A 26,740-nucleotide genomic window follows, 5' to 3' on the forward strand; every position below is an offset into this window, starting at 1 on the left:
TCCTGCTGTCCCCATCCCTGTCCCCAATGTCCCCATCCCAGTCCCAATGTCCCCAATCCAAATCCTGGTGGCCCCAGCCTGTTCCCAGAGTCCCCATCCCAGTCCCCCTGTCCCCATTCCCATTCCTGGTTCCCACAGAGGAACTGCCGGATGCCAGAGGAGGGAGCCAGGATTTATTGCCCAAAGCAGGAGATTTTCACACCCAAATTAAAGCCTCAGGAATAATTGTGGTCCTGGGTTTCACACAGGAAAAAGCAGGAAGTTGATCCATGGGGAAGAGCCGCAGGGGGGCCGGGGTGGGTGGGAGCAGCGGGATGAGCTCTGCCAGCAGCTCCTGCCTTTCCGCAGGGAGAGGGAAGGGGCGGATCCAGCTCCGGGATCGCTCAGGCTGTGATTCCTGCTGGGATGAGAGTGGGGAAAGGAGTCACCATGTCCCTGTTCCCATCCCAGGGGATGGAGCCGGCTGTGGAGCCCAGGGAGAGTAGGAACTGCTCCGGAATCCCACCTGATCCTGCTCTGTCCATCCCACCCCAATCCCACTCCATCCATCTCACCCCAATCCCACTCCATCCATCCCACCCCAATCCCACTCCATCCATCCCACCCCAATCCCACTCCAGAATCCAGCCCTGATCCCCGTCCACAATTCCACCTGATCCCACTCTGGAATCCTGCCCTGAGCTGCAATCCCCTTCCAATCCAACTGCAGCCATTAGGCCCCCATTCCCCTCTGGAATCCCGGCATCCATCCTGGGATCCCTGCACAGAGGATCTGGATCCACACACGCTGCTGGGACTCACTGGTGGGCACGGGGTCGTATCCATTCCCCTCCCTCTTCCCTATAGAAAGAAAGTGGGATCAGCACCCATGGCACAGGATCCCCGGAATGCTGCCGGGCGGATCCGTGCCCCTTGCCGACCCCCATCCCGGGAGTTACCGGATCGGAGCTTCCAGACAGCGACTGCCACGAGGCCGATGATGATGATGATGGCAGCGATGACGGACACAGTGTCCTAGTTAGAACAGCTGGGACCGATTCCTCACTGGATGGGTGTAGCCCAAAAGTGTGTATTCTATGGCCTTCCATGCCATTTTCCCAGGAACTGTTCTCGGGGGGCGGGGGGGGGGGGGGGGCGAGGTGGGGGGGGTGTCCCTGTCCTCATACCCTTTTATGGAATTCCCCGCTCTGAGAATCCTCATATCCTTTTATGGAATTCCCCGCTCTGAGGGAAGAACTAAGCATCCTTTTATGGAATTCCCCACTCTCAGGGAACGACTGACCATTCCTGCCTGAACTGGAGAATATATAAACCTGGAGTTTCAGAACCTTTCCACCACTCGTGGGATCCAGAGGAAGGCTGCAGCTCACCACTCTCAACCAGACTGAGACCACCACCCTCAACTGGACTGCAATCACCACTTCTGACCAGACTGCAACAGCTCTCCCACCAGCAGGTTTTTTCCCCTCTCTCTTTACTTTGGACTCGGGGGGGGGGCCCAAGGAAAACCACTTTGTTCATGCCCCAGGGTGCTGGGTTATACATTTGGGTTTTGTGGATGAAAACCAATTGCTTGTCTGTATAATCAGACTTATTGGGCAAGGGGGGCCCAAGGGGGGCCCAACGGGGCTGGTCCAGGGGGGGAAGGGCTGCAGGGGGCGGATCCCGGAGGAGGAAACCCGCCAAAAGCGGCGGCCCAGCCGAGGGAGGAGCCGAGCGGGAGCACAAAGAAGAGCAGCCAAAAGGTCCTGGCGGTCGCTGGGCAATGGCGGGGGGGGCGAGAGCGGTTTGGGGGCCCCCGTGAGAGCCGGGGGGGAACCCCGGTAGCCGCGGAGTGGGGAGAGCGGAGAGGGGCGATCCCGGAGCTGGGGGACCCCCGGAATGCTGGAGGGGGGGGAGCAGAGAGGGAGCGCCGGGCCCCTTAAGCGGGGGTCCCGGAGAGGGGGAAGGCCTTGGAGTGTGGAGAGGAGGGGGGGCCTTGAGGCGGGGTGGGAGCCGAGAGCGCCAAGAGGTTTGCGAGGGTGGGAGCCGAGAGAGGAGGGCCGGCCGGCCCCGGGAGGCAGAGTGGGGAGAAGTGAGCCCTGGGACCCCCCTGGCAACACTAAAGGGGACCCCGGAGAGTGGGAACCCCCCGGAGCCACGGGACCCCCGGCAGCCCGGAGAAGGGGGACCCCCAATGCAGGCAGAAGTGCCATCAGACCAGACAGGGTGGACCCCCCTAACCCAGAGAGCAGAGAGGGGGAATTTTGGTAGGGGTTTTTGGGCTGAATGTTGTTGTTTTGGGGGTTTTTATGGACACAAGATGCCCGGTGAGTCCTTGAGCTGGACTTGGGCAGGAGGAACCCCAAGGGCAATGTGCTCACCCCATGTTTTCCCCCCCAGCATTATTTCTGCTTCCCAAAGCTTGGGCGGATGGAGGAGGAGGCTGCGAGGAAGAGGAAGATGCCTTGGGCCCCCCAGGCAGGTGAGGAGGAAGTCAGTGCCCCTTTGGGTGGGTCTTTTGCCTTTTGTGGCCGTCCTGCCGGGGCCGGAGTTGGGGGGATGTCCTTGGGCTTCCCTGTGGGCCGGAGGCAAATCCCCTGCGTGTCCTTGTTGGTTCCTGCCCCAGGCCCCGAGGTGAGGCCGGAGAGCGCGGAGGACAAATCCCCCCGGCAGAGCCTGGTGGGAGAGGCCGTTTTGAAGGGCTCCCCGGCGCAGGAAGGCAGCGGGGAGGAAAAGGGCCGGAGATGCCCCCGCAGGAGGGGCTGCAAAGCCAGCCCAGGGGGCTGTGAGGAGGAAAGAGCCAGCGTGTGCCGGGAAGGCGGCCGGAGCTTGAGGCGGAGCTGCGAGCTGGTGGTCCCTGAGCAGCCTCCCAGCAGGGAGAAACCCTTCAGGTGCTTGGAATGTGGGAAGATCTTCAGCAAGAGATCCAGCCTCTTGAGGCACCAGCACATCCACACTGGGGAACGGCCCTACACGTGTGGGGAGTGTAGGAAGAGCTTCAAACAGAGCTCCCACCTCCTCAGCCACCAGATGATCCACAGTGGGGAAAGGCCCTACATGTGTGAGGAATGTGGGATGAACTTCAATCAGAGCTCCACCCTGCTCCGACACCAGAGGATCCACAGTGGGGAAAGGCCCTACACGTGTCGGGAATGTGGGAAGAGCTTCACTCAGAGCTCCAACCTGCTCCGACACCAGATGATCCACAGTGGGAACGGCCCTACACGTGTGGGGAGTGTGGGAAGAGCTTCAGGGACAGCTCCAGCCTTTGCAAACACCGTTGCATCCACACCAGGGAATGGTCCTACAAGTGCTTGGAATGTGGGAAGAGCTTCTGCACAAGCACCAAGCTGCTCAGCCACCAGCACATCCCCACTGGGGAACAGCCCTACACGTGTAGGGAATGTGGGACAGCTCCACCCTCTACACCCACCTTCGCATCCACATCAGGGAGAGGCCTCACAAGTGTGGGGAGTGTGGGAAGAGCTTCAGGGACAGCTCTGCCTTGACCTCCCACCAACGGACCCACCGGTAAGAGAAGCCCCGAGTGCCCCGACTGCGGGAAGAGCTTCGGCCGCTGCTCCAACTCCATCAGCCATGGGAGGACCCGCGTTGGATGATCCACAGGGACCCCCGTTGGGCACAGACCTGGTGTGCTGGTTTAAAGGTAAACCAGCAGGGGAAATGACAGCGGTGACCCCTAAAATGGGATGGAACACCTGGAATGGGAATGAGAATGCCTGGAATGGGAATGGGGACATCAGGAATGGGATGGGGACAATAGTAATGGGATGGGAACAACAGGAATGGAAATGGGAACACCTGGAATGGGAATTGGGACATTGGGAGCAGACTGGGGACACTAGGAATGGGAATGCGGGCAGCAGGAATGGGAATGGGGACATGTGGAATGGGGAGGGAACACCTGGAATGGGAATGGGAACACCTGGAATGGGAATGGGGACACCTGGAATGGGAATGGGAACACCTGGAATGGGAATGGAGACACCTGGAACGGGAATGGGAACACCAGGAATGGGAATGGGAACACATGGAATGGAAATGGGGACACCTGGAATGGAAATGGGAACACCTGGAATGGAAATGGGGACACTTGGAATGGGAACACCTGGAATTGGAATGGAGACATCTGGAATGGGAACACCTGGAATGGCAATGGGGACACCTGCAATGGGAATGGGGACACCAGGAATGGGAATGGGAACACCTCGAATGGGAATGGGGGCAGCAGGAATGGGAATGGGAATACCTGGAACTGGATTAGAAACACCTGGAATGGGAACACCTGGAATGGGAATAGGAACATCTGGAATGGGAATGGGAACACCTGGAATTGAAATGGGGACACCTGAAATTGGAATGGGGACACCTGGAACGGGAATGGGAACACCTGGATTGGAAATGGGGACACCAGGAATGGGAACAACTGGAATTGGAATGGAGACACCTGGAATGGAAACACCTGGAATGGGAATGGAAACACCTGGAATGGGAATGGGGGCAGCAGGAATGGGAATGGGAACACCTGGAACTGGAATAGAAACACCTGGAATGGGAACACCTGGAATGGGAATGGAAACACCTGGAATGGGAATGGGAACACCTGGAATTGGAATGGGGACACCTGAAATTGGAATGGGGACACCTGGAATGGGAACACCTGGAATGGGAATGGGAACACCTGGAATGGAAATGGTGACACCAGGAATGGGAATGGGAACACCTGGAACTGGAATAGAAACACCTGGAATGGGAACACCTGGAATTGGAATAGGAACACATGGAATGGGAATGGGGACAGCAGGATTGGGAATGGGGACACCAGGAATGGGAATGGAAACACCTGGAATGGGAATGGGGGCAGCAGGATTGGGAATGGGGACACCAGGAATGGGAATGGGGACACCTGGAATGGGAATGGGAACATTGGGAATGGGAATGGCAACATCGGGAGCAGGTTGGGAACACCAGGAATGGGAATGGGATCACCTGGGATTGGAATGGGGACACCTGGAATGGGAATGGGAACATTGGGAGCAGACTGGGGACACCAGGAATTGGAATGGGGACACCTCGAATGGGAATGGAGACACCTGGAATGGGAATAGGGAAAACAGAGGTGGGATGGGAACACCTGGAATGGGAATGGGGACAATAGGAATGGGAATGGAGACACCTGGAATATAAATGGGAACACCAAGAACTGGGAATGGGGAAAACAGAAGTGGGATGGGAACACCAGGAATGGGAGGACGGACAATAGGAATGGGAATGGGGACACCTAAAATGGGATGGAACACCTGGAAAGGGCATTGGAACACATGGAATGGGAATTTGAACACATGGAATGGGAACACTTTGAATGGGAATGGGAACACCTGGAACTGGAATGGGGACAATAGGAATGGGATGGGAACAACTAGAACGGGATGGGAACACCTGGAACAGGAATGCAAACCCCTGGAATGGGAATGGGAACAGCCGGGCCCGGGCTGTGTCCCTGGGGAAACAGGAGGCCAGGCCCAAAAGAGTTAACTAAGAAATTGGGGCCTGCTAACAAGCTACCAACATCCAAGACCATCTGTGCTCGTTCTGTTCTACTGACTGGAGCAAAGCTTCAGAGAATAGTACAGGAACATGTCCTAGGCCTCGAGGGGATAAATTAGAGAGACAGCAGGATCAGGGAGACATTGGAATAGGAGGAATAGGCCGGGAGCCAGGGCTTTTTCCAAGCTTCAGTGAGCGGGTCAAGGCCAATGGAAGAGAAGGAAGGTCAAGCTGAGGGAGATGAGTTGAAGCCCCCAGAGCCACGGAGGAAGAGTGGAAGTACCCTCAGGATTGAGGGCCAAGAGAAACACCGCCCCAAACCCCGCCTGAGCTCCACCTCTACTCCGCCTGTTATTAATATGCATCGATAGATGTTGTAATCACTTGAATATGCATTTAATCCCAGCTGAAGATTGTAGAAAAATGCTGATTTTGTGTGAAGCCTTCGAGCGGGACCTCCTGAGACCAAAGGAACCCCGGGAGAATTTGGATACTCCTGGAATCAAGGCACAACTGGGACACTGCAGGGCCCTATGGAAAAAAAGGAACCTTGTGACACTGCGGAATTCCTGGAATCCAGGGGCCTTTGGGACAGGGGGGCACCCACCATCGCATCCACACTAGGGAACGGCCCTACACGTGTGGGGAGTGTGGGAAGAGCTTCAAACGGAGCTCCAACCTCCTCAGCCACCACATGATCCACACGGGAGAAAGGCCCTACATGTGTGAGGAGTGTGGGAAAAGCTTTAGGCAGAGCTCCACCCTCCGCACGCACCGTTGCATCCACAGTGGGGAAAGGCCCTACACGTGTGGGGAGTGTGGGAAGAGCTTCAATCAGAGCTCCCACCTGCTCCGACACCAGATGATCCACAGCGGGAAAGGCCCTACACGTGTGCAGAGTGTGGGAAGAGCTTCAGGGACAGCTCCAGCCTTTGCAAACACCGTTGCATCCACACCAGGGAATGGCCCTACAAGTGCTTGCAATGTGGGAAGAGCTTCAGCACAAGCACCAAGCTGCTCAGCCACCAGCACATCCCCACTGGGGAACAGCCCTACACGTGTAGGGAATGTGGGACAGCTCCACCCTCTACACCCACCATCGCATCCACATCAGGGAGAGGCCTCACAAGTGTGGGGAGTGTGGGAAGAGCTTCAGGGACAGCTGTGCCTTGACCTCCCACCAACAGACCCACCGGTAAGAGAAGCCCCGAGTGCCCCGACTGCGGGAAGAGCTTCGGCCGCTGCTCCAACTCCATCAGCCATGGGAGGACCCGCGTTGGATGATCCACAGGGACCCCCGTTGGTCACAACCCTGATGTACTGGTTTTAAGGTAAACCAGCAGGGGAAATGACAGCGGTGACACCATGGGGACATCGATGACATCACTGAGACATCGGTGACATCACTGGGGCAGCGGTAACATCACTGAGCTATTGGTGACATCACAGGGACAGCGGTGACATAACAGGGACAGTGGTGACAAAAACGGAGTTAATCTTGGTGTGAAAATCTCCTGCTTTGGGCAATAAATTCTGACTCCTACTCCGGCATCCGGCAGTTCCTCCCTGGGAACCAGGAATGGGAATGGGGACATAAGGAATGGGATGGGGACACCTGGAATGCGAATGGGAACACCGGGAATGGGAACGGGAACATTGGGAGCAGACTGGGGACAGCAGGAATTGGAATGGGGACACCTGGAATTGGAATGGGAACACCTGGAATGGGAATGGGAACTCCTGGAATGGGAATGGGGACACCTGGAATGGGATGGGAATAACTAGAATGGGATGGGAACACCTGGAACAGGAATGCAAACCCCTGGAATGGGAATGGGAACAACCAGGCCCGGGCTGTGTCCCTGGTGAAACAGGAGGCCAGGCCCAAAAGAGTTAACTAAGAAATTGGGGCCTGCTAACAAGCTACCAACATCCAAGAGCATCTGTGCTCGTTCTGTTCTACTGACTGGAGCAAAGCTTCAGAGAATAGTACAGGAACATGTCCTAGGTCTCGAGGGGATAAATTAGAGAGACAGCAGGATCAGGGAGACATTGGAATAGGAGGAATAGGCCGGGAGCCAGGGCTTTTTCCAAGCTTCAGTGAGCGGGTGAAGAAGAATGGAAGAGAAGGAAGGTCAAGCTGAGGAAGATGAGTTGAAGCCCCCAGAGCCATGGAGGAAGAGTGGAAGTACCCTCAGGATTGAGGGCCAAGAGAAACACCGCCCCAAACCCCGCCTGAGCTCCACCTCTACTCCGCCTGTTATTAATATGCATCGATAGATGTTGTAATCACTTGAATATGCATTTAATCCCAGCTGAAGATTGCATAAAAATGCTGATTTTGTGTGAAGCATTTGAGAAAGTTTGTCCAGCGCCAGCTGGCTTGCTCCCAACGTTGAATAAACAAATACCTTGCTGCTTAAAGATAAAAAAGTCTCTGAGCAGTTTCTCGGACCGATTTTTCGGATTCACCAAGAAGGCCAAAAATGTCCTCTCCTGAACCCAAATGACTCAGATGAATTCCTTTGCCCACATGCAGGGGCTGTTGCACTTGCCCCTTGTCTGTAACAAAGGAGTCTTAGTCAGCCCCTGCACCATCTGTGTGGAAATGTTGTCCCCAGGGCTCTCCAGGCCCCCCCTGGGTTGCTCTGTGCCCAGCCCTGCTGCCCTCCCAGCAGAGTGTGGGGTGGCAATCCCTGTGTTCTTGGAGCCCTGGGAGCACGAGGCTTCCTCCAAGGCCAGGCCCTGTGCAGCCCAGCCTGCCCTTTGCCCAGAGCTCCTGGCCAGCTCCTGCCCTTCCTTCCTGCCTTCCTGAGGAGCTGTTGCCATCCAGGGCTGCCCTCCCAGCACTCAGCTGTCCCCCCCAGGGCTGGGCAGTGTCTGGAGGGAGCCTGTTCCTGCCTGCCCAGCAGAGAGGAGAGAGCTGGGGAGGGGACAGGAGAGGCAGCACAGTCAGGGCAGGGCTGCCTTGAGTCAATCCTCTGCTGCTTTACAATCTCCTCCAAGTTCTTTGGATTTCTTGGGGGAACTTTGTTCAACTGAGCCAGGAGCCCGGCCCAGCTCAGCAGCACAGACACAGCCCCAGGCACTGAATGACCCTCAGGGGTTGGGGATGAGTCCCTGAACATCAGACAAAGACAAGTTAAAGAAACCCCTGAAGAATTCCAAGTCAGATCCAAGTCCACAGTTTCTCCTGGCGTTAATGGGTCCCACTGAGGGCCAGCACTGAGAAATTGTCCCCTGCTTCCAGTTAGAGTTGAAAACTGGAGGCAGTGATGACAGGTGGGGACAAGCAAAGTCCCGGGGTCTGTGATGCTGAATAAATCTGGATTTGTTTTGTTCTTGCAAAGGGCCAAGGCCTGATCCCCAGCCCTGGGAAGGGAGATCCTGTGCCTGCCTCATCCCTCAAAGCTCTTGTTGGGGCTCTGGGATGTGGGGATGTGCAATGGCAAGGGCAGGAGCATGGGGCAGCACCTCTGTCTCAGTTGGATGATGGGGAAGACCAAACTCCTCCCTCTAAGGAATTGTAAATCTGAAATTAAGAGACTCCAATCAAGGAAGTATGGAAAAAGGAAAAATAACAGTTCTTTATTAAAGGATATCTGTGTATTGGCAGAACAACAAAAAGGGGAAAAAGTGGAAAAGGAGAAAAAGGGGCTCTTCCCATGAATCTCCCGCTGTCTGTGGCTGGCTGTGGCCGGGAATTCCCCCTTTTGGCCGATGAACACACGCCACTGCCAACACGGGAGCGGAGGAGGGAAAGGGCGACCTCCTCCCCAAAAGGTTCCTCTGGAGGGGGGTCAAACCTGTCCCGTGAAGTCCGAGCAGGTCCGGGCTGGGGGCAGAACAGGGCGCAGGAAACGAAGGCAAACGGGAACCAGCAAACAGCCAGATGAGCAGGCCGAGAACAAAAGGACCTCGGAGCCTCTCCAACACACCCCTTGCCTGAGTTAAGGCCAAAGTGAAGGGCCTTGCCCTTTGCCCAGGAGAAAGCAAAAAACTCCACCCCCCCCCGCCTTCTGAGGGCTCCCAACCTGCAATGTGGGGATGGACTGGGGGGTCCCGGCTGGGCCCGAGGCCACGGGGAGGGGCTGCGGCCGCCGGCGGCTCAGGAGCTCTGTGGGGAGAGAAAAGGGGGTGAGAGCGGGGTGGGGGGAGCAGAGAGGCTGTGGGCAAGGGGGGGGACACGACCCCCATTTGGGGACCCCCCTTTACCTTCTCCCGCAGGTAGAAGCCGAGCCCCAGCGCCAGGAAGACCAAGCCCAAGACGAAGCCCTCGACCCCCACCAGGATCTTGCTGTGGACGATGTCTGGTGGCATCTCTGGGAACAGGTGGGGGGTCAGCACCCCCAAAACCGCCCATGGACCACCCGGGACCCCACAAACACCATCTTAGTCTCTCCCAGCCCACCCAGGACTCCCTGAAATCTCCTGCCAGTCCCTTCCTAGTTCCTCTGGGATCCCAAAAAGCCCCCCCATCCCCTTTAGGACCCTCCCAATCCCTCCCATCACCCCCAGGGCCCCCCTGAAACCCCTCCCAGTCCCTTCCCAGCCCCCTTAAGACTTCTCTGAACCCCTTCCAGTCAACCCAAGACCTCACAAGCTTCCTTCCAGCCTTTCCAGACCACTCCTGAAAACTCCCTCCCAGTTGCCCCCAAGACTCCCCAAAGCCCCTCTCAGCCCTCCCAGCACCAACCAACCTCCTTCTCAGCCTCTCCATTGCCCCCCAAATCCTTCCCATTCCCCCCCAGACTTCCTCCCAGTCGCCCCCAGTTGCCCCCTTTCCCCCCCGGCCCCCCGTCAGCTGTCCCCCCGGTGCTGGGGGGGCCGGGCCGTACCCCAGTGCCGGCTGAGGGGGTGCTCCAGGCTGACGTGCTCCACCTGGCAGCTGTAGGTGACCCCGCGCCGGGGGGGGATTTCCAGCAGCACCAGCACCTGGTAGCTCCAGTCCCCGGTGGGGACCACGTCGGTGGCCACCACGTGCTCCGGCAGCTCCTGCCCATCCTGGAACCACCTCACCTGCACCGGCGCAGGGTAGAAATCCATCCCGGAGCAGAGCAGGCGGCCGGGGCCGGGCTGGGAGCTCGACGGCACCAGCGAGATGGACACGCTGGGGGGCACTGGGAGGGACGGGGGAGACACTGGGCTGAGCTGGGGGGCACTGGCAGGGACGGGGGAGACACTGGACTCAGCTGGGGGGCACTGGGAGGGAGGGCAGAGGGCTTGGAGGACATTGGTAGGGATTGAGATGGCACTGGGAGGGACTGGGATGGCAGTGGGAGGGACTGGGAATAGAGTGGGGGAGAAGGGGCTGGGCTGGGGGGGCACTGGGGAGAGCATTGGGAGGTCTGGGAGTGAAGTGAGAACGACTGGGAATGGAGTGAGAGGGTCTGGGAGTGGAGTGAGAGGGACTGGGAATGACTGGTGTGGACTGGGAAGGAAGCGCTCGGGACTGGGAGGCTGAGTCGTGGTGAGGGAAGTCTTTGCTTTGGGTCTGCCTGGCAACTGGAGCGTCATCAGAGAGACGCGCTGGGATTGGCTGAGGGGCGGGAGCTCGGTGGCCCCAGCGGGGTGGAGACGGGGGGGGGCACTGGGAGAGACTGGGATGGACTGGGATGGACTTTGAAAAAGTGGAATGGACTAGGAGAGACTAGGGGGCTTTGGAAGGACTGGGAGAGACAGGAAAGAACTGGGAAGGGGTAAAAGGCCAAGGGAAGGGCACAGGGAGGGCTGAGGGGTCTGGGGTGATTTCCAGGGAGGGCATGAGGGGCTCCAGGGTCATTCCCGGGGCAGGGGCTGAGGGGACCCGCTCTCTCACCTCTCCTCTCCACACTGAACAGAGCACCAAGTTTGTAGTTGTGCTGGCAGAGCCTGTCCACTTCACCCCGTTCGTACTCCAGAATTTCGGGGTTGTTGTTCCATTGCCTGGCCCAGAATTCTCCATACGGGGTGTCCCCCACAAAGACCCCCACATCGCTGTCGAAGTGGGCGTACTGCTCCCGGTTGTAGATGTACCTGTCCATGTACCTCACCCACTCGGTGCCGTTGATGAAGTGACACTCGGCCTTTCCCATCCACTGGAACACCCCTGTGTGTGCAGGACATGGGTCAGGGGATGCCTCGTCCCCCCCATCATCCCCCAGCCCCCCACAACAGGCTGGGAGCTCAGGGGGCCACCCCGGACCCCCCTTTCTCACCCCCTCTACCCCATGGACGCCCCAACACCGGCTCTTGGCTGGGGGAGAACCCCCCCATCAGCCCCCCGGGGACGGACAGGGGGATTGGGGACCCCCCCACTGTGGATCCGACCCCCCCAGAACCCCAGAGAACCGCTCCAGGGCTCGATGGACACCCAGGAACCCCCAGGGCACCCCTCTGCCTGCTCTCCCACACCCCCTTGCCCCCCTCTCCCACCCCTTTCCCACCGGCCCCACAATCCCCAGACCCCCCCCGCCCTCACTTTGGGGCTCCCACCCCCCTCCCACTCACTCCGGGCCTTCCAACCCCCCTCCCACTCACTTTTGGGGCTCCCATCCCCTCTTTTCTCCCCTCTTTTCCCCCCTTTCCCACCCGACCCCCCTGCCCGCCCCCCCCGCTCACCCGACAGCTCCTCGCCCGCAGCCGGGGGGGCTCCCAGCACCACCAGCACCGCCAGCACGGCCCCAGCTCCCCGCACACGCTCCATGCCCAGCGCCGGACAGCTGCTGACAGCCCCAAACCAGCCGGGCGGCGCCGTTTTGGGGGGTTTGGGGCGCGCTGGGCTTGGCTGAGGGCGCAGTTGGGGCCCTTTTTTCGAGGCGTCTTCCCGGCGACTGATGAGTCATCAGCGCGGCGCGCTGGGATTGGGCGCGGGCGGCGTGGGCGCTTCGGGATTAGCTGAGGGCCGTTGGGGGCCCCCGCGGCAGCCCCGGGGCTGGGGGGTTCGGGGGGTCCGTGGGCTGCGGGGGAGGGGGGAGCTCAGGGCCCACCAAAAATGCCCAGCCAGGGCTCCCAAAGCTCAGGGAACCCCCAAAACCGCCCATCCCTGGCTCCCGGAGCTCCCACGGGTCCCCAAAATGAGTTGAGGGCGTTCTCTGACTGGCTGAGCTCGGGGAGGGCTCCGTTCCGGACGGGTCTGCCCGGCAGCTGATGACGCGCCAACAGCGCTCGCTCCCATTGGCTGCTGCTGCTGATCCTGCCCGGGCCTTGGGGGGTCCAAGGTGGGTTTTGGGGGTTCCAGGATTGCTGGGGTTGGGGTTTGGAGTGTCGTGGATAGGTGGCAATGAGGGTCTGGGATGCCGGGTGTGCCCAATAACCCTGTGTTCATGAGATTTTGGAAGTGTGGGAGTGTTTGAACCCCCTGTTCTCAGGAGTTTTAGGGTCTGGGAGTGTCCTAACCCCTCTATTCTAAAATTTTGGCATCTGGGTGTGCCCAAACCCTTCTGTTTTCACAATTTTGGGACCCTGGGAGTACCTAAACTTCTCTTTTCCAGGATTTTTTTTGGATCTGGGAGAGCTCAAACCCCTCTGTTCATAGGGGTTCAGGAGGCTGACATTTGTCCAAACCCCCTTTTCCTAGTATTTTGAGGGTCTGAGAATGCCCAAAACCCACTGTTCCCAGGATTTTGATGGAGTCTGGGAGTGTCCAAACCTTCTTTTCCAATATTTTGTGCTCTGGGAGTACCCAAAACCCCTGCCCCTCGGATTTTTAGGGTCTAGGAGAGCCCATACCCCCATGTTACCAAGATTTTTGAGGTCCTAATGTTTCCAACCCCCCAGTTCCCTTGTTTTTCAGACACTGATGGTGCCCAAACTCCTCTTTTCCAAGATTTGAGGAGCTTGGAGTGCCCAAATCCCCTGTTCCTGGGATTTTCAGAGCCCCCTCAATGCCTCAAATAACCAGGACTGCAGAGCACTGGGAATGTTTACTGGGAACACTGGGAGCAGCCGGCTGGGGTGAGAACAAAAGCAGGGAAGGGGGGACAGACGACCCCCCAAACTCAGCGTGGGGATGCACTGGGGGGTCCCGGCTGGGCCCGAGGCCACGGGGAGGGGCTGCGGCCGCCGGCGGCTCAGGAGCTCTGTGGGGAGAGAAAAGGGGGTGACAGTGGGGTGGGGGGACAGGGGGGGCACACAAGCTCTGGGAAACAGGGGGGAAAACAACCCCCAGTGACCCCCCTTTACCTTCTCCCGCAGATAGAAGCCGAGCCCCAGCGCCAGGAAGACCAAGCCCAAGACGAAGCCCCCGACCCCCACCAGGATCTTGCTGCGGACGGTGTTCGGTGGCATCTCTGGGGGGAGCCGGGGGGGTCAGCACCCCCAAAACCTCCTCCCACGCACCCCCCGGCACCCCACAGAGCCCGGCCCGCTCTCCCCCAGCCCACCCGGGGGTCCCTCCAATCTCCTGCCAGTCCCTTCCCAGCCCCTACAGGGATCCCACCCAGCCCCTCCCAGCCCCTTTAGGACCCTCCAACCCCCCTCCCATCCCCCCCAGCACCCCCCAAACTCCCTCCCAGTCGCCCCCAGTCGCCCCCCCGGTGCTGGGGGGCCGGGCCGTACCCCAGTGCCGGCTGAGGGGGTGCTCCAGGCTGACGTGCTCCACCTGGCAGCTGTAGGTGACCCCGCGCCGGGGGGGGGATTTCCAGCAGCACCAGCACCTGGTAGGTCCAGTCCCCGTTGGGGACCACGTCGGTGGCCACCACGTGCTCCGGCAGCTCCTGCCCATCCTGGAACCACCTCACCTGCACCGGCGCAGGGTAGAAATCCATCCCGGAGCAGAGCAGGCGGCCGGGGCCGGGCTGGGAGCTCGACGGCACCAGCGAGATGGACACGCTGGGGGGCACTGGGAGGGACGGGGGAGACACTGGGCTGAGCTGGGGGGCACTGGGAGGGAGGGCAGAGGGCTTGGAGGACATTGGGAGGGACTGGGATGGCAGTGGGAGAGAGTGGGAATCGAGTGGGGGAGAAGGGGCTGGGCTGGGGGGGCACTGGGGAGAGAGTTGGGAGATGTGGGAGTGAAGTGAGAACGACTGGGAATGGACTGAGAGGGTCTGGGAGTGGAGGGAGAGGGTCTGGGAGTGACTGGTATGGACTGGGAAGGAAGCGCTCGGGACTGGGAGGCTGAGTGGTGGTGAGGGAACTCTTTGGTTTGGGTCTGCCTGGCAACTGGAGCGTCATCAGAGAGACGCGCTGGGATTGGCTGAGGGGCGGGAGCTCGGTGGCCCCAGAGGGGTGGAGACGCGGGGGGGCACTGGGAGAGACTGGGATGGACTGGGATCGACTGGGATGGAGTGGGAGGGGGCAAAAGGCCAAGGGACGGGCACAGGGAGGGCTGAGGGGTCTGGAGTGATTCCTAGAGAGGGTTTGAGGGGCTCCAGGGTCATTCTCGGGGCAGGGTCCGAGGGGACCCGCTCTGCCCCACCCTCACCTCTCCTCTCCACGGCAGTCAGAGTGGACGCCTCGTAGTTGTGCCGGCAGTACCAGTCCACCGCAGACCGATCGTACTCCAGCCGTTCCTGGTCGCTGTTCCAGTACCTGGCCTGGATCTCCCCATCTGGGGTGTCCCCCACATAGACCCCCACATCGCTGTCGAAGTGGGCGTACTGCTCCCGGTTGTAGATGTACCTGTCCACGTTCCTGACCCGGTCGGTGCCGTTGATGAAGTAACACTCGGACTTTCTCATCTCCTGGAACACCCCTGTGTGTGCAGGACACGGGTCAGGGGGTGCCCCGTCCCCCCCATCATCCCCCAGCCCCCCCCAGCAGGCTGGCAGCTCAGGGGACCACCCCGGATCCCCTTTTCCCACCCCCCTCTGCCCCACGGACGCCCCAGCACCGGCTCCTGGCTGGGAGGGAAACCCCCCATCAGCCCCCCGGGGATGGACAGAGGGGTTGGGGACACCCCCCACTGCCGATCCCACCCCCCCCAGAGCCCCAGGGAACCGCTCCAGGGCTCAAGGGACACCCAGGGACCCCCAGGGCACCCCTCTGCCTGCTCTCCCACACCCCTTTGCCCCCCTCTCCCACCCCTTTCCCACCGGCCCACTATCCCCACACCCCCCCAAACTCACTCTGGGGCTCCCACCCCCCTCCCATTCACTCCGGGCCTTCCCACCCCCCTCGCACTCACTTTTTTGGGGCTCCCACCCCCTCTTTTCTCCCCTTTTGCCCCCCTTCCCGCCCCCCCCCGCTCACCCGACAGCTCCTCGCCCGCAGCCGGGGGGGCTCCCAGCACCACCAGCACCGCCAGCACGGCCCCAGCTCCCCGCACACGCTCCATGCCCAGCGCCGGACAGCTGCTGACAGCCCAAAACCAGCCGGGCGGGTCTTTTTTGGGGCTTTTTGGGCGCGCTCGGATTGGCTGAGGGCAAAGCCCGGCGCCGGTTTGGGGCCGTGTTGGAGCCTGGTCTTCCCGGCGACTGATGAGTCATCAGCGCGGCGCGCTGGGATTGGGCGCGGGCGGCGTGGGCGCTTTGGGATTGGCTGAGGGCCGTTGGGGGGCCCCGCGGCAGCCCCGGGGCTGGGGGGGTCCAACCCCGGGGTTTTCGGGGTTCCCGGATTGCTGGGGATGGGGTTTGGGGTGTCCTGGATACATTGGAAGCAGGTTTTGGGTGTTCGCGCGTGCCCAATAACCCCCCTGTTCCCGGGATTTTGTGGTTCTGAGAGTGCCCAAACCCCCCTGTTCTTACAATTTTGGGGACCTGGGAGTGCCCAGACCCGCCTGTTCTCACAGTGTTGGGGTTCGGGGAGTACCTAAACCTGTCTTTTCCAGGAGTTTTTGGGGCTGGGACAGGTCAAACCCCTGTGTTCCTGAGTTACTGGGAGGCTGCCATTGCCCAAAGCCACCTATTCTCAGGATTGTAGAGCTCTGAATGTGCCAAAACCACCTTTATCCAGAATTTTGGGGGGCTCAGAATGCCCAACCCCCCCTGTTCTTTGGAGTTTTAAGATCTGGAAGTGTCCTAAGCCCTCTATTCCAATATTTTGAGGTCTAGAAATGCCCCAAGAACTTTATTCCTGTGACTTTTCAGTTCTAGGAGAGGCTATACCCCTGTGTTCACAAGATTTTTGTGGTCTCAATGTTCCTGACCCCCCTGTTCCCATAATTTTGGGGGCCTGGCAGTGCCCAACCCTCCTGTTCTGACAATTTTAGGGGTCTAGGAGTAAATAACACCCTCTTTTCCTGGATTGTGTGGTTCTGGGACAGCCCAATCCCTCCTCTTCCTGGATTACTGGGAGGCTGACACTGCCCAAACCTCCCTGTTCCCAGGATTTCTGGAGTCTCGGAGTGTCCACATCCCTCTTTTGTGATATTTCTTGGTCAGAGAGTGCCCAAACGCTCCAGTTCCCAGGATTTTCAGGGTCTGGGAATACAAAACCCCCCTGTTCCCAAAATTTTCAGAGCCCCCCCATCAGTACCCCCAACAACCAGGAGTGCAGAGCACTGAGAAGCTTTACTGGGAACACTGGGAACAGCTGGTTAGTGTGGGAAGAAATGGAGGGAAGGGGGGGACAGGCGACCCCCCCAAATGAGCGCAGGGTTTGGGGGGTCCCGGCTGGGCCCGAGGCCACGGGGAGGGGCTGCGGCCGCCGGCGGCTCAGGAGCTCTGTGGGGAGAGAAAAGGGGGTGAGAGCAAAGGGGCTGGGGGGGGAGGGGGGGCACAGAGGCTGTGGGAGAGCAAGCGGGGGGCCACGACCCCCATTTGGGGACCCCCCTTTACCTTCTCCCGCAGGTAGAAGCCGAGCCCCAGCGCCAGGAAGACCAAGCCCAAGACGAAGCCCCCGACCCCCACCAGGATCTTGCTGCGGACGGTGTCCGGTGGCATCTCTGGGGGGAGCCGGGGGGGTCAGCACCCCCAAAACCTCCTCCCACACACCCCCAGGCACCCCACAGAGCCCGGCCCACTCTCCCCCAGCCCACCCAGGGGTCCCTGAAACCTCCTGCCAGTCCCTTCCCAGCCCCTGCAGGGATCCCACCCAGCCCCTCCTGGCCCCTTTAGGACCCTCCAACCTCCCTCCCATCACCCCCAGCACCCCCCAAACTCCCTCCCAGTCGCCCCCAGTTGCCCCCGGGGCTGGGGGGGCCGGGCCGTACCCCAGTGCCGGCTGAGGGGGTGCTCCAGGCTGACGTGCTCCACCTGGCAGCTGTAGGTGACCCCGCGCCGGGGGGGGATTTCCAGCAGCACCAGCACCTGGTAGGTCCAGTCCCCGGTGGGGACCACGTCGGTGGAAAACACGTCCTCTGGCAGCTCCTGCCCATCCTGGAACCACCTCACCTGCACCGGCGCAGGGTAGAAATCCATCCCGGAGCAGAGCAGGCGGCCGGGGCCGGGCTGGGAGCTCGACGGCACCAGCGAGATGGACACACTGGGGGGCACTGGGAGGGACAGGGGAGACACTGGGCTGAGCTGGGGGGCACTGGCAGGGACGGGGGAGACACTGGGCTGAGCTGGGGGGCACTGGGAGGGAGGGCAAAGGGCTTGGAGGACATTGGTAGGGACTGGGATGGCACTGGGAGGGACTGGGATGGCAGTGGGAGGGACTGGAAATAGAGTGGGGGAGAAGGGGCTGGGCTGGGGGGGGCACTGGGGAGAGAGTTGGGAGATGTGGGAGTGAAGTGAGAACGACTGGGAATGGACTGAGAGGGTCTGGGAGTGAAGTGAGATTGACTGGGAGTGACTGGTATGGACTGGGAAGGAAGCGCTCGGGACTGGGAGGCTGAGTGGTGGGGAGGGAAGTCTTTGGTTTGGGTCTGCCTGGCAACTGGAGCGTCATCAGAGAGACGCGCTGGGATTGGCTGAGGGGCGGGAGCTCGGTGGCCCCAGAGGGGTGGAGACGCGGGGGGGCACTGGGAGAGACTGGGATGGACTGGGATCGACTGGGATGGAGTGGGAGGGGGCAAAAGGCCAAGGGACGGGCACAGGGAGGGCTGAGGGGTCTCAGGTGATTCCCAGGGAGGGTTTGAGGGGCTCCAGGGTCATTTCCGGGGCAGGGCCCGAGGGGACCCTCTCTGCCCCAGGCTCGCCTCTGCGGTTCACCAGGAGTTTGGTGGATAATTCGTAGTTGTGCCGGCAGAACCTTTCCATCTCAGACCATCTGAGCTCCCGCCATTCCGGGAGGTAGTTCCATTCCCTGGCAACCTTCTCCCCAAACAGGGTGTCCTCCACATAGGTCCCCAAATCGATCTTGAGCTGGGCATACTGCTCCCGGTTGTAGATGTACCTCTTCACGAGCCTCACCCACTCGGTGCCGTTGATGAAGTGACACTCGGACTTTGTCATTAGCTGGAACACCCCTGTGTGTGCAGGACACGGGTCAGGGGGTGCCCCGTCCCCCCATCATCCCCCAGCCCCCCACAGCAGGCTGGGAGCTCAGGGGGCCACCCCGGACCCCCCTTTCCCAACCCCCCTCTGCCCCACGGACGCCCCAGCACCGGCTCTTGGCAGGGGGGGGGAACCCCCCCATCAGCCCCCCGGAGATGGACAGGGGGGTTGGGGACCCTCCCACTGCAGATTCGACCCCCCAGAGCCCCAGGGAACCGCTCCAGGGCTCAAGGGACACCCAGGGACCCCCAGGGCACCCCTCTGCCTGCTCTCCCACACCCTTTTGCCCCCCTCTCCCACCCCTGTCCCACCTGCCCCACAATCCCCAGACCCCCTGACCTTACTTTAGGGCTCCCACCCCCCTCCCATTCACTCCGGGCCTTCCCACCCCCCTCGTCCTCACATTTTTGGGGCTCCCACCCCCTCTTTTCTTCTTTTCTTCCCCTCTTTCCCACCCCCCCGCTCACCCGACAGCTCCTCGCCCGCAGCCGGGGGGGCTCCCAGCACCACCAGCACCGCCAGCACGGCCCCAGCTCCCCGCACACGCTCCATGCCCAGCGCCGGACAGCTGCTGACAGCCCCAAACCAGCCGGGCGGCGCCGTTTTGGGGGGTTTGGGGCGCGCTGGGCTTGGCTGAGGGCGCAGTCGGGGCCCTTTTTTCGAGGCGTCTTCCCGGCGACTGATGAGTCATCAGCGCGGCGCGCTGGGATTGGGCGCGGGCGGCGTGGGCGCTTTGGGATTGGCTGAGGGCCGTTGGGGGCCCCCGCGGCAGCCCCGGGGCTGGGGGGTTCGGGGGGTCCGTGGGCTGCGGGGGAGGGGGGAGCTCAGGGCCCACCAAAAATGCCCAGCCAGGGCTCCCAAAGCTCAGGGAACCCCCAAAACCGCCCATCCCTGGCTCCCGGAGCTCCCACGGGTCCCCAAAATGAGTTGAGGGCGTTCTCTGACTGGCTGAGCTCGGGGAGGGCTCCGTTCCGGACGGGTCTGCCCGGCAGCTGATGACGCGCCAACAGCGCTCGCTCCCATTGGCTGCTGCTGCTGACCCTGCCCGGGTTTTGGGGGGTCCAAGGTGGGTTTTGGGAGTTCCCGGATTCCTGAGTTTGGCGTTTGGGTTGGCCTGGATACGTGGGAATGAAGTTCTGGGCGGCCCCGAGTGCCCAATAATTTCCAGTTCCTGGGATTCTGGGGGTGTGACGCTTTCCAAATCCCACTCTGCCTGGGATTTTTAGGGTCTGGGAGTGTCCAGTCCCCTCTTTTCCAATATTTTGGGCTCTGGATGTGCCCAAGCCAACTTTCTCGGGGATTTTTAGGGTCTGGGAGTGCCCCAACCCCCTATTCCCATGCGTTTCATGGTCTAGGAGTGTCCAAGCCCCTCTTTTCCAATATTTTGGGGTCAGGGAGTGCCCCAACCACGATGTTCCTGTAACTTCTGGATTCTAGGGGAGCCCCCATGTTCCCAAGATTTTTGGGGTCTGAATGTCCCCAAAAGCCCTGTTCAAAGGATTTTGTGGGTCTGGAAGTGCCCAAACCCCCCATTCCTGGGATTTTCAGAGCCCCCTCACTGCCCCCCCAAAAACCGGGACTGCAGAGAACTGGGAAGCTTTACTGGGAACACTGGGAGCAGCCAGCTGGGGTGTGAACAAAAGCAGGGCCGGGGGGGACACACGACCCCCCAAAGTGCAGGTGGGGCTGGACTGGGGGGTCCCGGCTGGGCCCGAGGCCACGGGGAGGGGCTGCGGCCGCCGGCAGCTCAGGAGCTCTGTGGGGAGAGAAAAGGGGGTGAGAGCGGGGTGGGGGGACAGGGGGGACACCGGGATACACCGAGACCTGGACTGGAGCCAGCGGGACCAGAACTGGGGCAACTGGGATCATCCTGGGAGCAACTGGGAGTATGTTGGGGAAAACTGGGATATACTGGGAGTGAGTGGAACCATAGGAGGGGTGAATGGGAGTGACTGGAACCACTCTGGGGGCAACTGGGATCATAGTGGGAGCAACTGGGCCCCTGCTGGGCTCATGCTGGGATCTTACAGGGAGCAACTGGGTCAATCCTAGGGGCAACTGGTACCATGCTGGGGAATACTGGAATCATACTGGGATCACAGTGGGAGCAGCTTGGCCCATGCTGGGAGCCACCACAGTGAGGGTGACTGGGGTCATACTGGGAGTGACTGGGAGCATTCTGAGGGCAGTTGGGACCATGTTGGCAGAACTGGGATATACTGGGAGCAAGTAGGATCATGTTGGAGGTGACTGGGATCATAGTGGGAGCATACTAGGAGTGACTGGGAGCATGCTGAGGTCAACAGAGATCATACTGGGAGTGACTGGAACCATAGTAGGGGTGAATGGGAGTAACTGGAACAATGCTGGGGGCAACTGGGATCAGAGTGGGAGCAGCTGGGCCCCTGCTGGGCTTATATTGGGATCATACTGGGACTGACAGGGATCATCCTGGGAGTGACTGCAATGATACTGGGGATGACTGGGATCAAACTGGATTCATACTGGAAGTGTCTGCAGGTTACTGGGATCATACTGGTAGCAACTGTGATTGTACTGGGATCATACTGGGATCAGACTAGGATCATACTGGGAGCAACTGGTTCTATGCTAAGGGAACTGGGAACTACTTGGATCCCACTGGAGGAACTGAGAGCAACTGGGACCATGCTGGGCACAACTGGGATATACTGGGAGCAAGTGGGATCACTCTGGAGGTTACTGGGATCATAGTGGGAGCGACTGGGACCACACTGGGGGTGACTGGGAGTGGCTGTGAGCAACTGGGATCATGCTGGAAGCTACTGGGAGCAATTGGGAGTGAGTGGGACCACACTGGGGGCAACTGGGATATACTGAGAGAGACCAGGAGTGACTGGGATCACACTGGGACTGACTGGGAGTGTACTGGGAGTGACTGGGAGCATGCTGAGGTCGACTGGGATATACTGGGAGAGACTGGCAGTGCCAGGGATCATACTGGGAACTACTGGAATCATAGTGGGGTGACTGGGAGCAATTGGGACTATGCAGGGGGTAACTTGGATCGTAGTAGGAGAGACTGGGATCATACTGGTAATGACTGGGAGCATGCTGGAGACAACTGGCATATACTGGGAGTGGCTGGGAGTGACAGGAATCATTCTGGGAGCAACTGGAACCACACTGGAGGCAACTGGGATCATACTGGGAGTGACTGCAATAATAGTGGGAGTATGTGAGAGGGACTGCAGCCATACTGGGGATGACTGGGATCAAACTGGATTTGTACTGGGAGTGTCTGGAAGTTCCTGGGATCACACCAGAGGTGACTGGACTCATACTGGGATCATACTGGGAGCAACTGGAACCATGCTGGGGGCAACTGGGATCCTATTGGGAGTGACTGGGAGTGACTGGGATCACTGTGGGAGTGACCAGGACCATACTGGAACCATCCTGAGAGTGACTGTCAGTGAGGGGCACCATGCTGAGACTAACTGGAACTACATAGAGGGGAACTGGGAGCAACTGGGATCATGCTGGAAGCAAGTGGGAGTAACTGGGAGTGCCAGGGTGCATGCTGGAGGCAACTGTCATAGACTGGGAGTGACTGGGAGTGACTGGGATCATCCTGATGGGAACTGGAAGCATCCTGGGGCAAGTGGAAGTAACTGGGTATGACTGTGAGCATGCTGAGGGCAACTGGGATATACTGGGAGAGTCTGCAACCATCGTGGGGGGGACTGGGAGCACACTGGGAGTGACTTGGACCATGTGGGGGGCAACTGGGAGTGACTGGGACCATGATGAGGGAAGACTGGGATCACACTTGGATTGACTGAATCTGTGCTGGAGGCAACTGGGACCATGCTGGGGACAACTGGGCCCACAGTGAGGGTGACTGGGGTCATACTGGGAGTGACTGGGAGCATTCTGAGGGCAGTTGGGACCATGTTGGTGCAACTGGGATATACTGGGAGCAAGTGGGATCACTCTGGAGGTGACTGGGATCATAGTGGGAGCGACTGGGAGCACACTGGGAGTGACTGGGAGTGGCTGTGAACAACTGGGATCATGCTGGAAGCATGGAAAAGAGATTTCTTCCTTAAAAGACTCCTTTTGGCCCAAGAACCCTCGGTGCCATGGCAGATGTTTCCTGCGGGGTTTGAGCATTCCCAGGAGCACAAATCCACAGGGATCTGCTGCAAAGTCGCCTCTAGAAAGGCCAAACCAGCCAAGGGGGAGTTTTGTAGCCAAACCCAACCAGGTCTGTGTTTCCTGGTTCACCAGCTCTGCTCTTCTCCCCCCTCTGAGGAGGGATGGGAGCAGCGCTGAGACCCAAAGAGCTGCCAGAAACACCCCAGAAAAGTTGCCAGAACCCCCCCAAAATTAACGAGCCCCCTACAAATTCCAAGCAGATCCCGTCCTTCCATTCCTTGTTCTTTGCTGCTGGTTAAAAGCAGGTAGGAAATACAATCCTATCTATTATTATTGTTACACCAAATATTGATCTAATATGATAATGTTAATTAAACTTTACCATATGTGTGCAGGTGACTCCTGGCAGGGGGTTTGTGCAGGAGGAGGCTCTGGGGTGGCTCCTCCAGCCTCAGCCACTCCCCCCAGGGCAGTGATGGTGAGGAGCAGCCCCGTGAGGAGCCCAGTGACCCCCAGGGGCACCTTTTTGTCCTTGATGGGCCTGAGGCTGAAATGTGGGGACAAAGCCCATGGAAGGGGCCCAAAGAGCACCCCACAGCCCCAGCTCTTGTACCCCCCGGGTCCCTTCCCCACCTCCCAGCACAGCCCCAGGCCCGTGGGGGCTCCAGGCTCAGTTTGGGGGATCCCAGTGCTGTCAGCGGCACCCAAGGATTTTTGGGGCTGCATCCCCCCCGAGCCCCCTTCCAGCACGGGATGGGCACCCCCCCAGCCCCACAGCTTGCCAAGCCCTTTGCCCTTCCTTCCCTGCTCCTCCCCGGCAGGAACTGGCCTGTTGGAGGGGACTTGCAGCCTTTGGGCTGGGCCAGGCTGTGCAAAGGAGCTGCTGCCAGGCCAGGGAGGGTCGGGCTGAGGGGAGGAGGCCGGAGCCCCCAGGCTGTGGCACTGGGGAGGCCCTGGGGCGCCTCTCTGGGCTCTGGGGCCTGGACATTTCTCTGCCCTGGGCCCGGCCATGGCAGAGGCCCCTGGGGGGGTGCCCACACCCAGCACTGCCCCGACAAGGCCTCTGAGCAGGGCTGCCCTCCAAGCACCCCCTGCCCAGGCCTCTCTGCAAACACTGATCATCCAGGACTGTTTCACTTTAATTCACTCCAAGGGATACAAGAATCAAACAAAAGTTCCTCTGGCCTGGCAGGGTGGGCTGTAACACTCCCCTGTGGCTTTTGGAACTGATTTTAGTGCCCACACACACTAAACTCAAGCACAGCTTTGAAACAACCTCCCCAAAAGAGGAGCTGGTTTTCTTGGTGCCTCCCTCTGCTCTCTGCTGCAGCAGCTCCATCGCAGCAGCCCAGTCTGTGCAAACCAAGCCAGTTCCTGCTCAGGCCGGGAACTGGGCAGTGCCAAATGCCTGATTTGGGGCACTTTCCTGCCAGGAAAGTCAAGCCCCCTTTTCCCTTCAGCGGCTTGAGGTGATTTGAGCCTTCAAAGCACCAGGACTGGCTTTGTTTTCCCAGCTCAGCCTTGGCTCCTGCCGGCTCTGTGTGCCCTGGGAAGGTGTTGTCTCAAGGACTTGCACAGCTGAGAATCCCCCAAACTCCCCCCCAGGCAGTCACAGCCTTTTTCTAACCCTCTTCCTTTCCCCAGGGCTGGTTTTTGTTCACTCTTTCCTGTACCAGCCTTTGCTCCCTCCTCTTGTTGCTGCTCCAACCTCCCACATCAGGAACATTTTCCCACCTGGTCCAGGGTTTTTCCTGAATTCTTTCCCTGCTCAGCCTTTCCCTGTCCATGCACCATTCCCCAAGGCCAAGTTCAAAATTCACAGGTTCACCAAAGCAAAACTGACCCCACCAGAGCCATTTGTGGAATATTTGGAAGGAAAGAACCCAAAGAAACAGGACAAGCATCCACTGGCACAGAATGTGGATGCTGCTGGGGGGGCACTGTCCCCAACCCCCAAATTCCTCCTGCCCCAGGCTGCAGTTTAGGGCATTCTGGAGCAAAAACCAGGTGGGGGAGGAAGAGGAGGAGAAAAGAGACCTAGGGGGGAAAAACAGAGGAACTCACCATGGAAAATACTCCCAAAGACACTGGGTTTGGGGAAATAAAGGACTTTGGTGTCCCAAAGAGCACTTCAAAACTATTGCAGGCCAATATAGTTGTGGCCATTTTTTTTGGCTGCCCAGGGAAGGGCAATGAGTCCCCAAGTGGCCGTGGGAGTGATTCAAAGGGGCTTTTCTGTAGTGACCAAAGGAGAGGGAATCCAACCAGTCACCAGGAACTTCCACTTTTTGTCTGCAAATCCAAGAGTAATTCAGCCCTGACCTGAGGGGTCCCTGCAAGGAGACACCTGGGGGTGACGGGGACCCCAAAGTGGGACCCCCAGGCTGGGCTGGGCTGGAGGGGGAGGCCCAGGGGAGATGGAGCAGGACGGGCAGGAGAAAGCTGCTTCTTCTTGCTCCTCTCAGTCTCACCTCCTCCTTCCCCCTCCCAAATTCCCTCTGGATCTGGCACAGCAATCTTGGGAAGAGAGAACTAAGCTCAAATCCAAACTTGCTTCATCCTGGGCCAGCCCAGCCCCCACAGCCCCGATCTGGCTCAACACCCCCATCCCGGTCCATCCCACACCCCCATCCCAGTCCATCCCACACCCCCATCCCAGTACATTCCCAACCCGGTCCATCCCACAGCCCCATCCCAGTACATTCCCAGCCCGGTCCATCCCAGCCCGGGTGTGTCTTTCAGTCCCAGCCCGGCTCGGCTTGGCAGGGACTCCAAGCCCCTGCCGTGCCAGCCCTGCCCCAGCAGGGCCATGTGGCAGCAGCCGATGCGGCTGCAAGGCCGGTCCCCCCCGGGCGGGACCAGTGGCGGGCCCGGGGCAGCCAAAGGGGTCGGGGCGAGAGGAGCCGGGACGAGGCAGCGCTGCTGCGGCAGCGGCTCCTTCCGAGCCCGCCGGGGCTGGGCGGGAAGGAGGAGCCCGCGGGCAGCCGCTCCCTGCGCGGGCCCTGGGGAGGGGACAGGGCGGGACGAACCCGCCGGACCCCCCTCCCGCCCCCTCCAGCCGCGCCGGGGCCGCGCCCGAGCTCCGCCACCGCCTCCCCGAGTGCCCGCCCGGCTTGGCCCAGAATCCCAGCTCCCTGTGCTGAACCGGCCGCGGTTTACGGGAAACAGCCCTGGCGATGTGCCCGGAGCCGCCGCTTTAGGAGTCCCAGCACTGGCGATGTGCCCGGGCTGGCGGCAGTCTGTCCCAGTCCATCCCAGTCCATCCCAGTCTGTCCCAGTCTGTCCCAGTCTGTCCCAGGTTATCCCAGTCCTTCCCAGTCTGTCTCAGATTATACCAGTCTGTCCCAGTCCACCCCAGTCTGTCCCAGTCCACCCCAATCCATCCCAGTCTGTCCCAGTCTGTCCTAGTCAGTCCCAGTCCATCCCAGTCTATCCCAGTCCCTTCCCAGTCCCTTCCCAGCAGCCGCCGCCGTTTCCCGGGTCCTGCCCCCCCCGCCCCCCCAAGATGCTGTCGGGGGTCGGGGCTCCGTCTTTGGCTTCGTCTCCCTGGGCTGGGGCTCGGCCTCCGCCCGCGGGAGGAGCTGAGGGGGGTCCCCGGGGGTCGTGTGTCCCCCCCGGAGCGTGTGTGCCCCCCCGGGACCCCCATCCCGCTGTCCCCCCCTTTTCTCTCCCCACGGAGCTCCTGCCCCAGCTCCCACTCCCCCCTGGCAGGGGCTTTGGGAGCCCCCCTTTGCCTTGACCCCGGGACC

The 26,740-nt window shown here is 60.2% G+C and overlaps 3 protein-coding genes, 1 long non-coding RNA gene and 1 pseudogene across 8 annotated transcripts; 1 reads left to right on the forward strand and 4 right to left on the reverse strand.

The window, feature by feature from the left end:
- Positions 1 to 157: 157 nt before the first annotated feature.
- Positions 158 to 1,004, reverse strand: LOC127463474 (uncharacterized). The gene is made up of 3 exons (XR_007900854.1): positions 939 to 1,004; positions 802 to 840; positions 158 to 400 (listed from the first exon to the last, which is right to left on the reverse strand). It is a non-coding gene; the product is annotated as an uncharacterized LOC127463474 (long non-coding RNA).
- A 1,401-nt stretch (positions 1,005 to 2,405) lies between these two features.
- Positions 2,406 to 8,804, forward strand: LOC127463485 (endothelial zinc finger protein induced by tumor necrosis factor alpha-like). Its single transcript, XM_051772953.1, has 3 exons — positions 2,406 to 2,464; positions 2,609 to 2,921; positions 8,801 to 8,804. The coding sequence occupies exons 1-3, from the start codon at positions 2,413 to 2,415 to the stop codon at positions 8,802 to 8,804; spliced, it is 369 nt and encodes a 122-aa protein (XP_051628913.1). The 5' UTR covers positions 2,406 to 2,412.
- A 258-nt stretch (positions 8,805 to 9,062) lies between these two features.
- Positions 9,063 to 19,895, reverse strand: LOC127463462 (class II histocompatibility antigen, B-L beta chain-like). 4 transcript variants are annotated; one of them, XM_051772879.1, is made up of 5 exons: positions 19,319 to 19,895; positions 18,554 to 18,823; positions 17,667 to 17,905; positions 17,250 to 17,356; positions 9,063 to 9,667 (listed from the first exon to the last, which is right to left on the reverse strand). In XM_051772879.1, the coding sequence occupies exons 1-5, from the start codon at positions 19,401 to 19,403 to the stop codon at positions 9,142 to 9,144; spliced, it is 1,227 nt and encodes a 408-aa protein (XP_051628839.1). In that variant the 5' UTR covers positions 19,404 to 19,895; the 3' UTR covers positions 9,063 to 9,141. The 4 variants fall into 4 exon arrangements, with proteins under 4 accessions (XP_051628839.1, XP_051628842.1, XP_051628840.1 ...); XM_051772882.1 differs by having other exon boundaries at positions 9,607 to 9,667; positions 17,624 to 17,905; XM_051772880.1 differs by lacking the exon at positions 9,063 to 9,667 and adding an exon at positions 16,981 to 17,135.
- Positions 10,156 to 12,702, reverse strand: LOC127463469 (class II histocompatibility antigen, B-L beta chain-like). The gene is made up of 3 exons (XM_051772943.1): positions 12,151 to 12,702; positions 11,369 to 11,638; positions 10,156 to 10,670 (listed from the first exon to the last, which is right to left on the reverse strand). The coding sequence occupies exons 1-3, from the start codon at positions 12,233 to 12,235 to the stop codon at positions 10,351 to 10,353; spliced, it is 675 nt and encodes a 224-aa protein (XP_051628903.1). The 5' UTR covers positions 12,236 to 12,702; the 3' UTR covers positions 10,156 to 10,350.
- Positions 13,482 to 16,102, reverse strand: LOC127463467 (class II histocompatibility antigen, B-L beta chain-like; annotated as a pseudogene). The gene is made up of 5 exons (XR_007900849.1): positions 15,724 to 16,102; positions 14,957 to 15,226; positions 14,089 to 14,371; positions 13,714 to 13,820; positions 13,482 to 13,610 (listed from the first exon to the last, which is right to left on the reverse strand). The product of XR_007900849.1 is annotated as a class II histocompatibility antigen, B-L beta chain-like (transcript).
- Positions 19,896 to 26,740: the final 6,845 nt, after the last annotated feature.

This window comes from Manacus candei, unplaced genomic scaffold (assembly GCF_025592945.1).
Source record: "Manacus candei isolate 608988 ecotype Guabito, Panama unplaced genomic scaffold, ASM2559294v1 h1tg000162l, whole genome shotgun sequence".
Taxonomy (NCBI): domain Eukaryota; kingdom Metazoa; phylum Chordata; class Aves; order Passeriformes; family Pipridae; genus Manacus; species Manacus candei.

What these genes read in the sequence shown, in the direction of transcription:
- LOC127463462 (XM_051772879.1), bottom strand. Translation starts at nt 19,403, where the DNA reads ATGGAGCGTGTGCGGGGAGCTGGGGCCGTGCTGGCGGTGCTGGTGGTG. An exon ending in TGCGGGCGAGGAGCTGTCGG is followed by an intron (nt 18,824 to 19,318) that starts GTGAGCGGGGGG and finishes CTGCACACACAG; the next exon opens with GGGTGTTCCAGCTAATGACA. An exon ending in GGGTCACCTACAGCTGCCAG is followed by an intron (nt 17,357 to 17,666) that starts GTGGAGCACGTC and finishes GGCTCCCCCCAG; the next exon opens with AGATGCCACCGGACACCGTC.
- LOC127463469 (XM_051772943.1), bottom strand. Translation starts at nt 12,235, where the DNA reads ATGGAGCGTGTGCGGGGAGCTGGGGCCGTGCTGGCGGTGCTGGTGGTG. An exon ending in TGCGGGCGAGGAGCTGTCGG is followed by an intron (nt 11,639 to 12,150) that starts GTGAGCGGGGGG and finishes CTGCACACACAG; the next exon opens with GGGTGTTCCAGTGGATGGGA. An exon ending in GTTCAGTGTGGAGAGGAGAG is followed by an intron (nt 10,671 to 11,368) that starts GTGAGAGAGCGG and finishes CGTCCCTCCCAG; the next exon opens with TGCCCCCCAGCGTGTCCATC.
- LOC127463485 (XM_051772953.1), top strand. Translation starts at nt 2,413, where the DNA reads ATGGAGGAGGAGGCTGCGAGGAAGAGGAAGATGCCTTGGGCCCCCCAG. An exon ending in GCCTTGGGCCCCCCAGGCAG is followed by an intron (nt 2,465 to 2,608) that starts GTGAGGAGGAAG and finishes TTCCTGCCCCAG; the next exon opens with GCCCCGAGGTGAGGCCGGAG.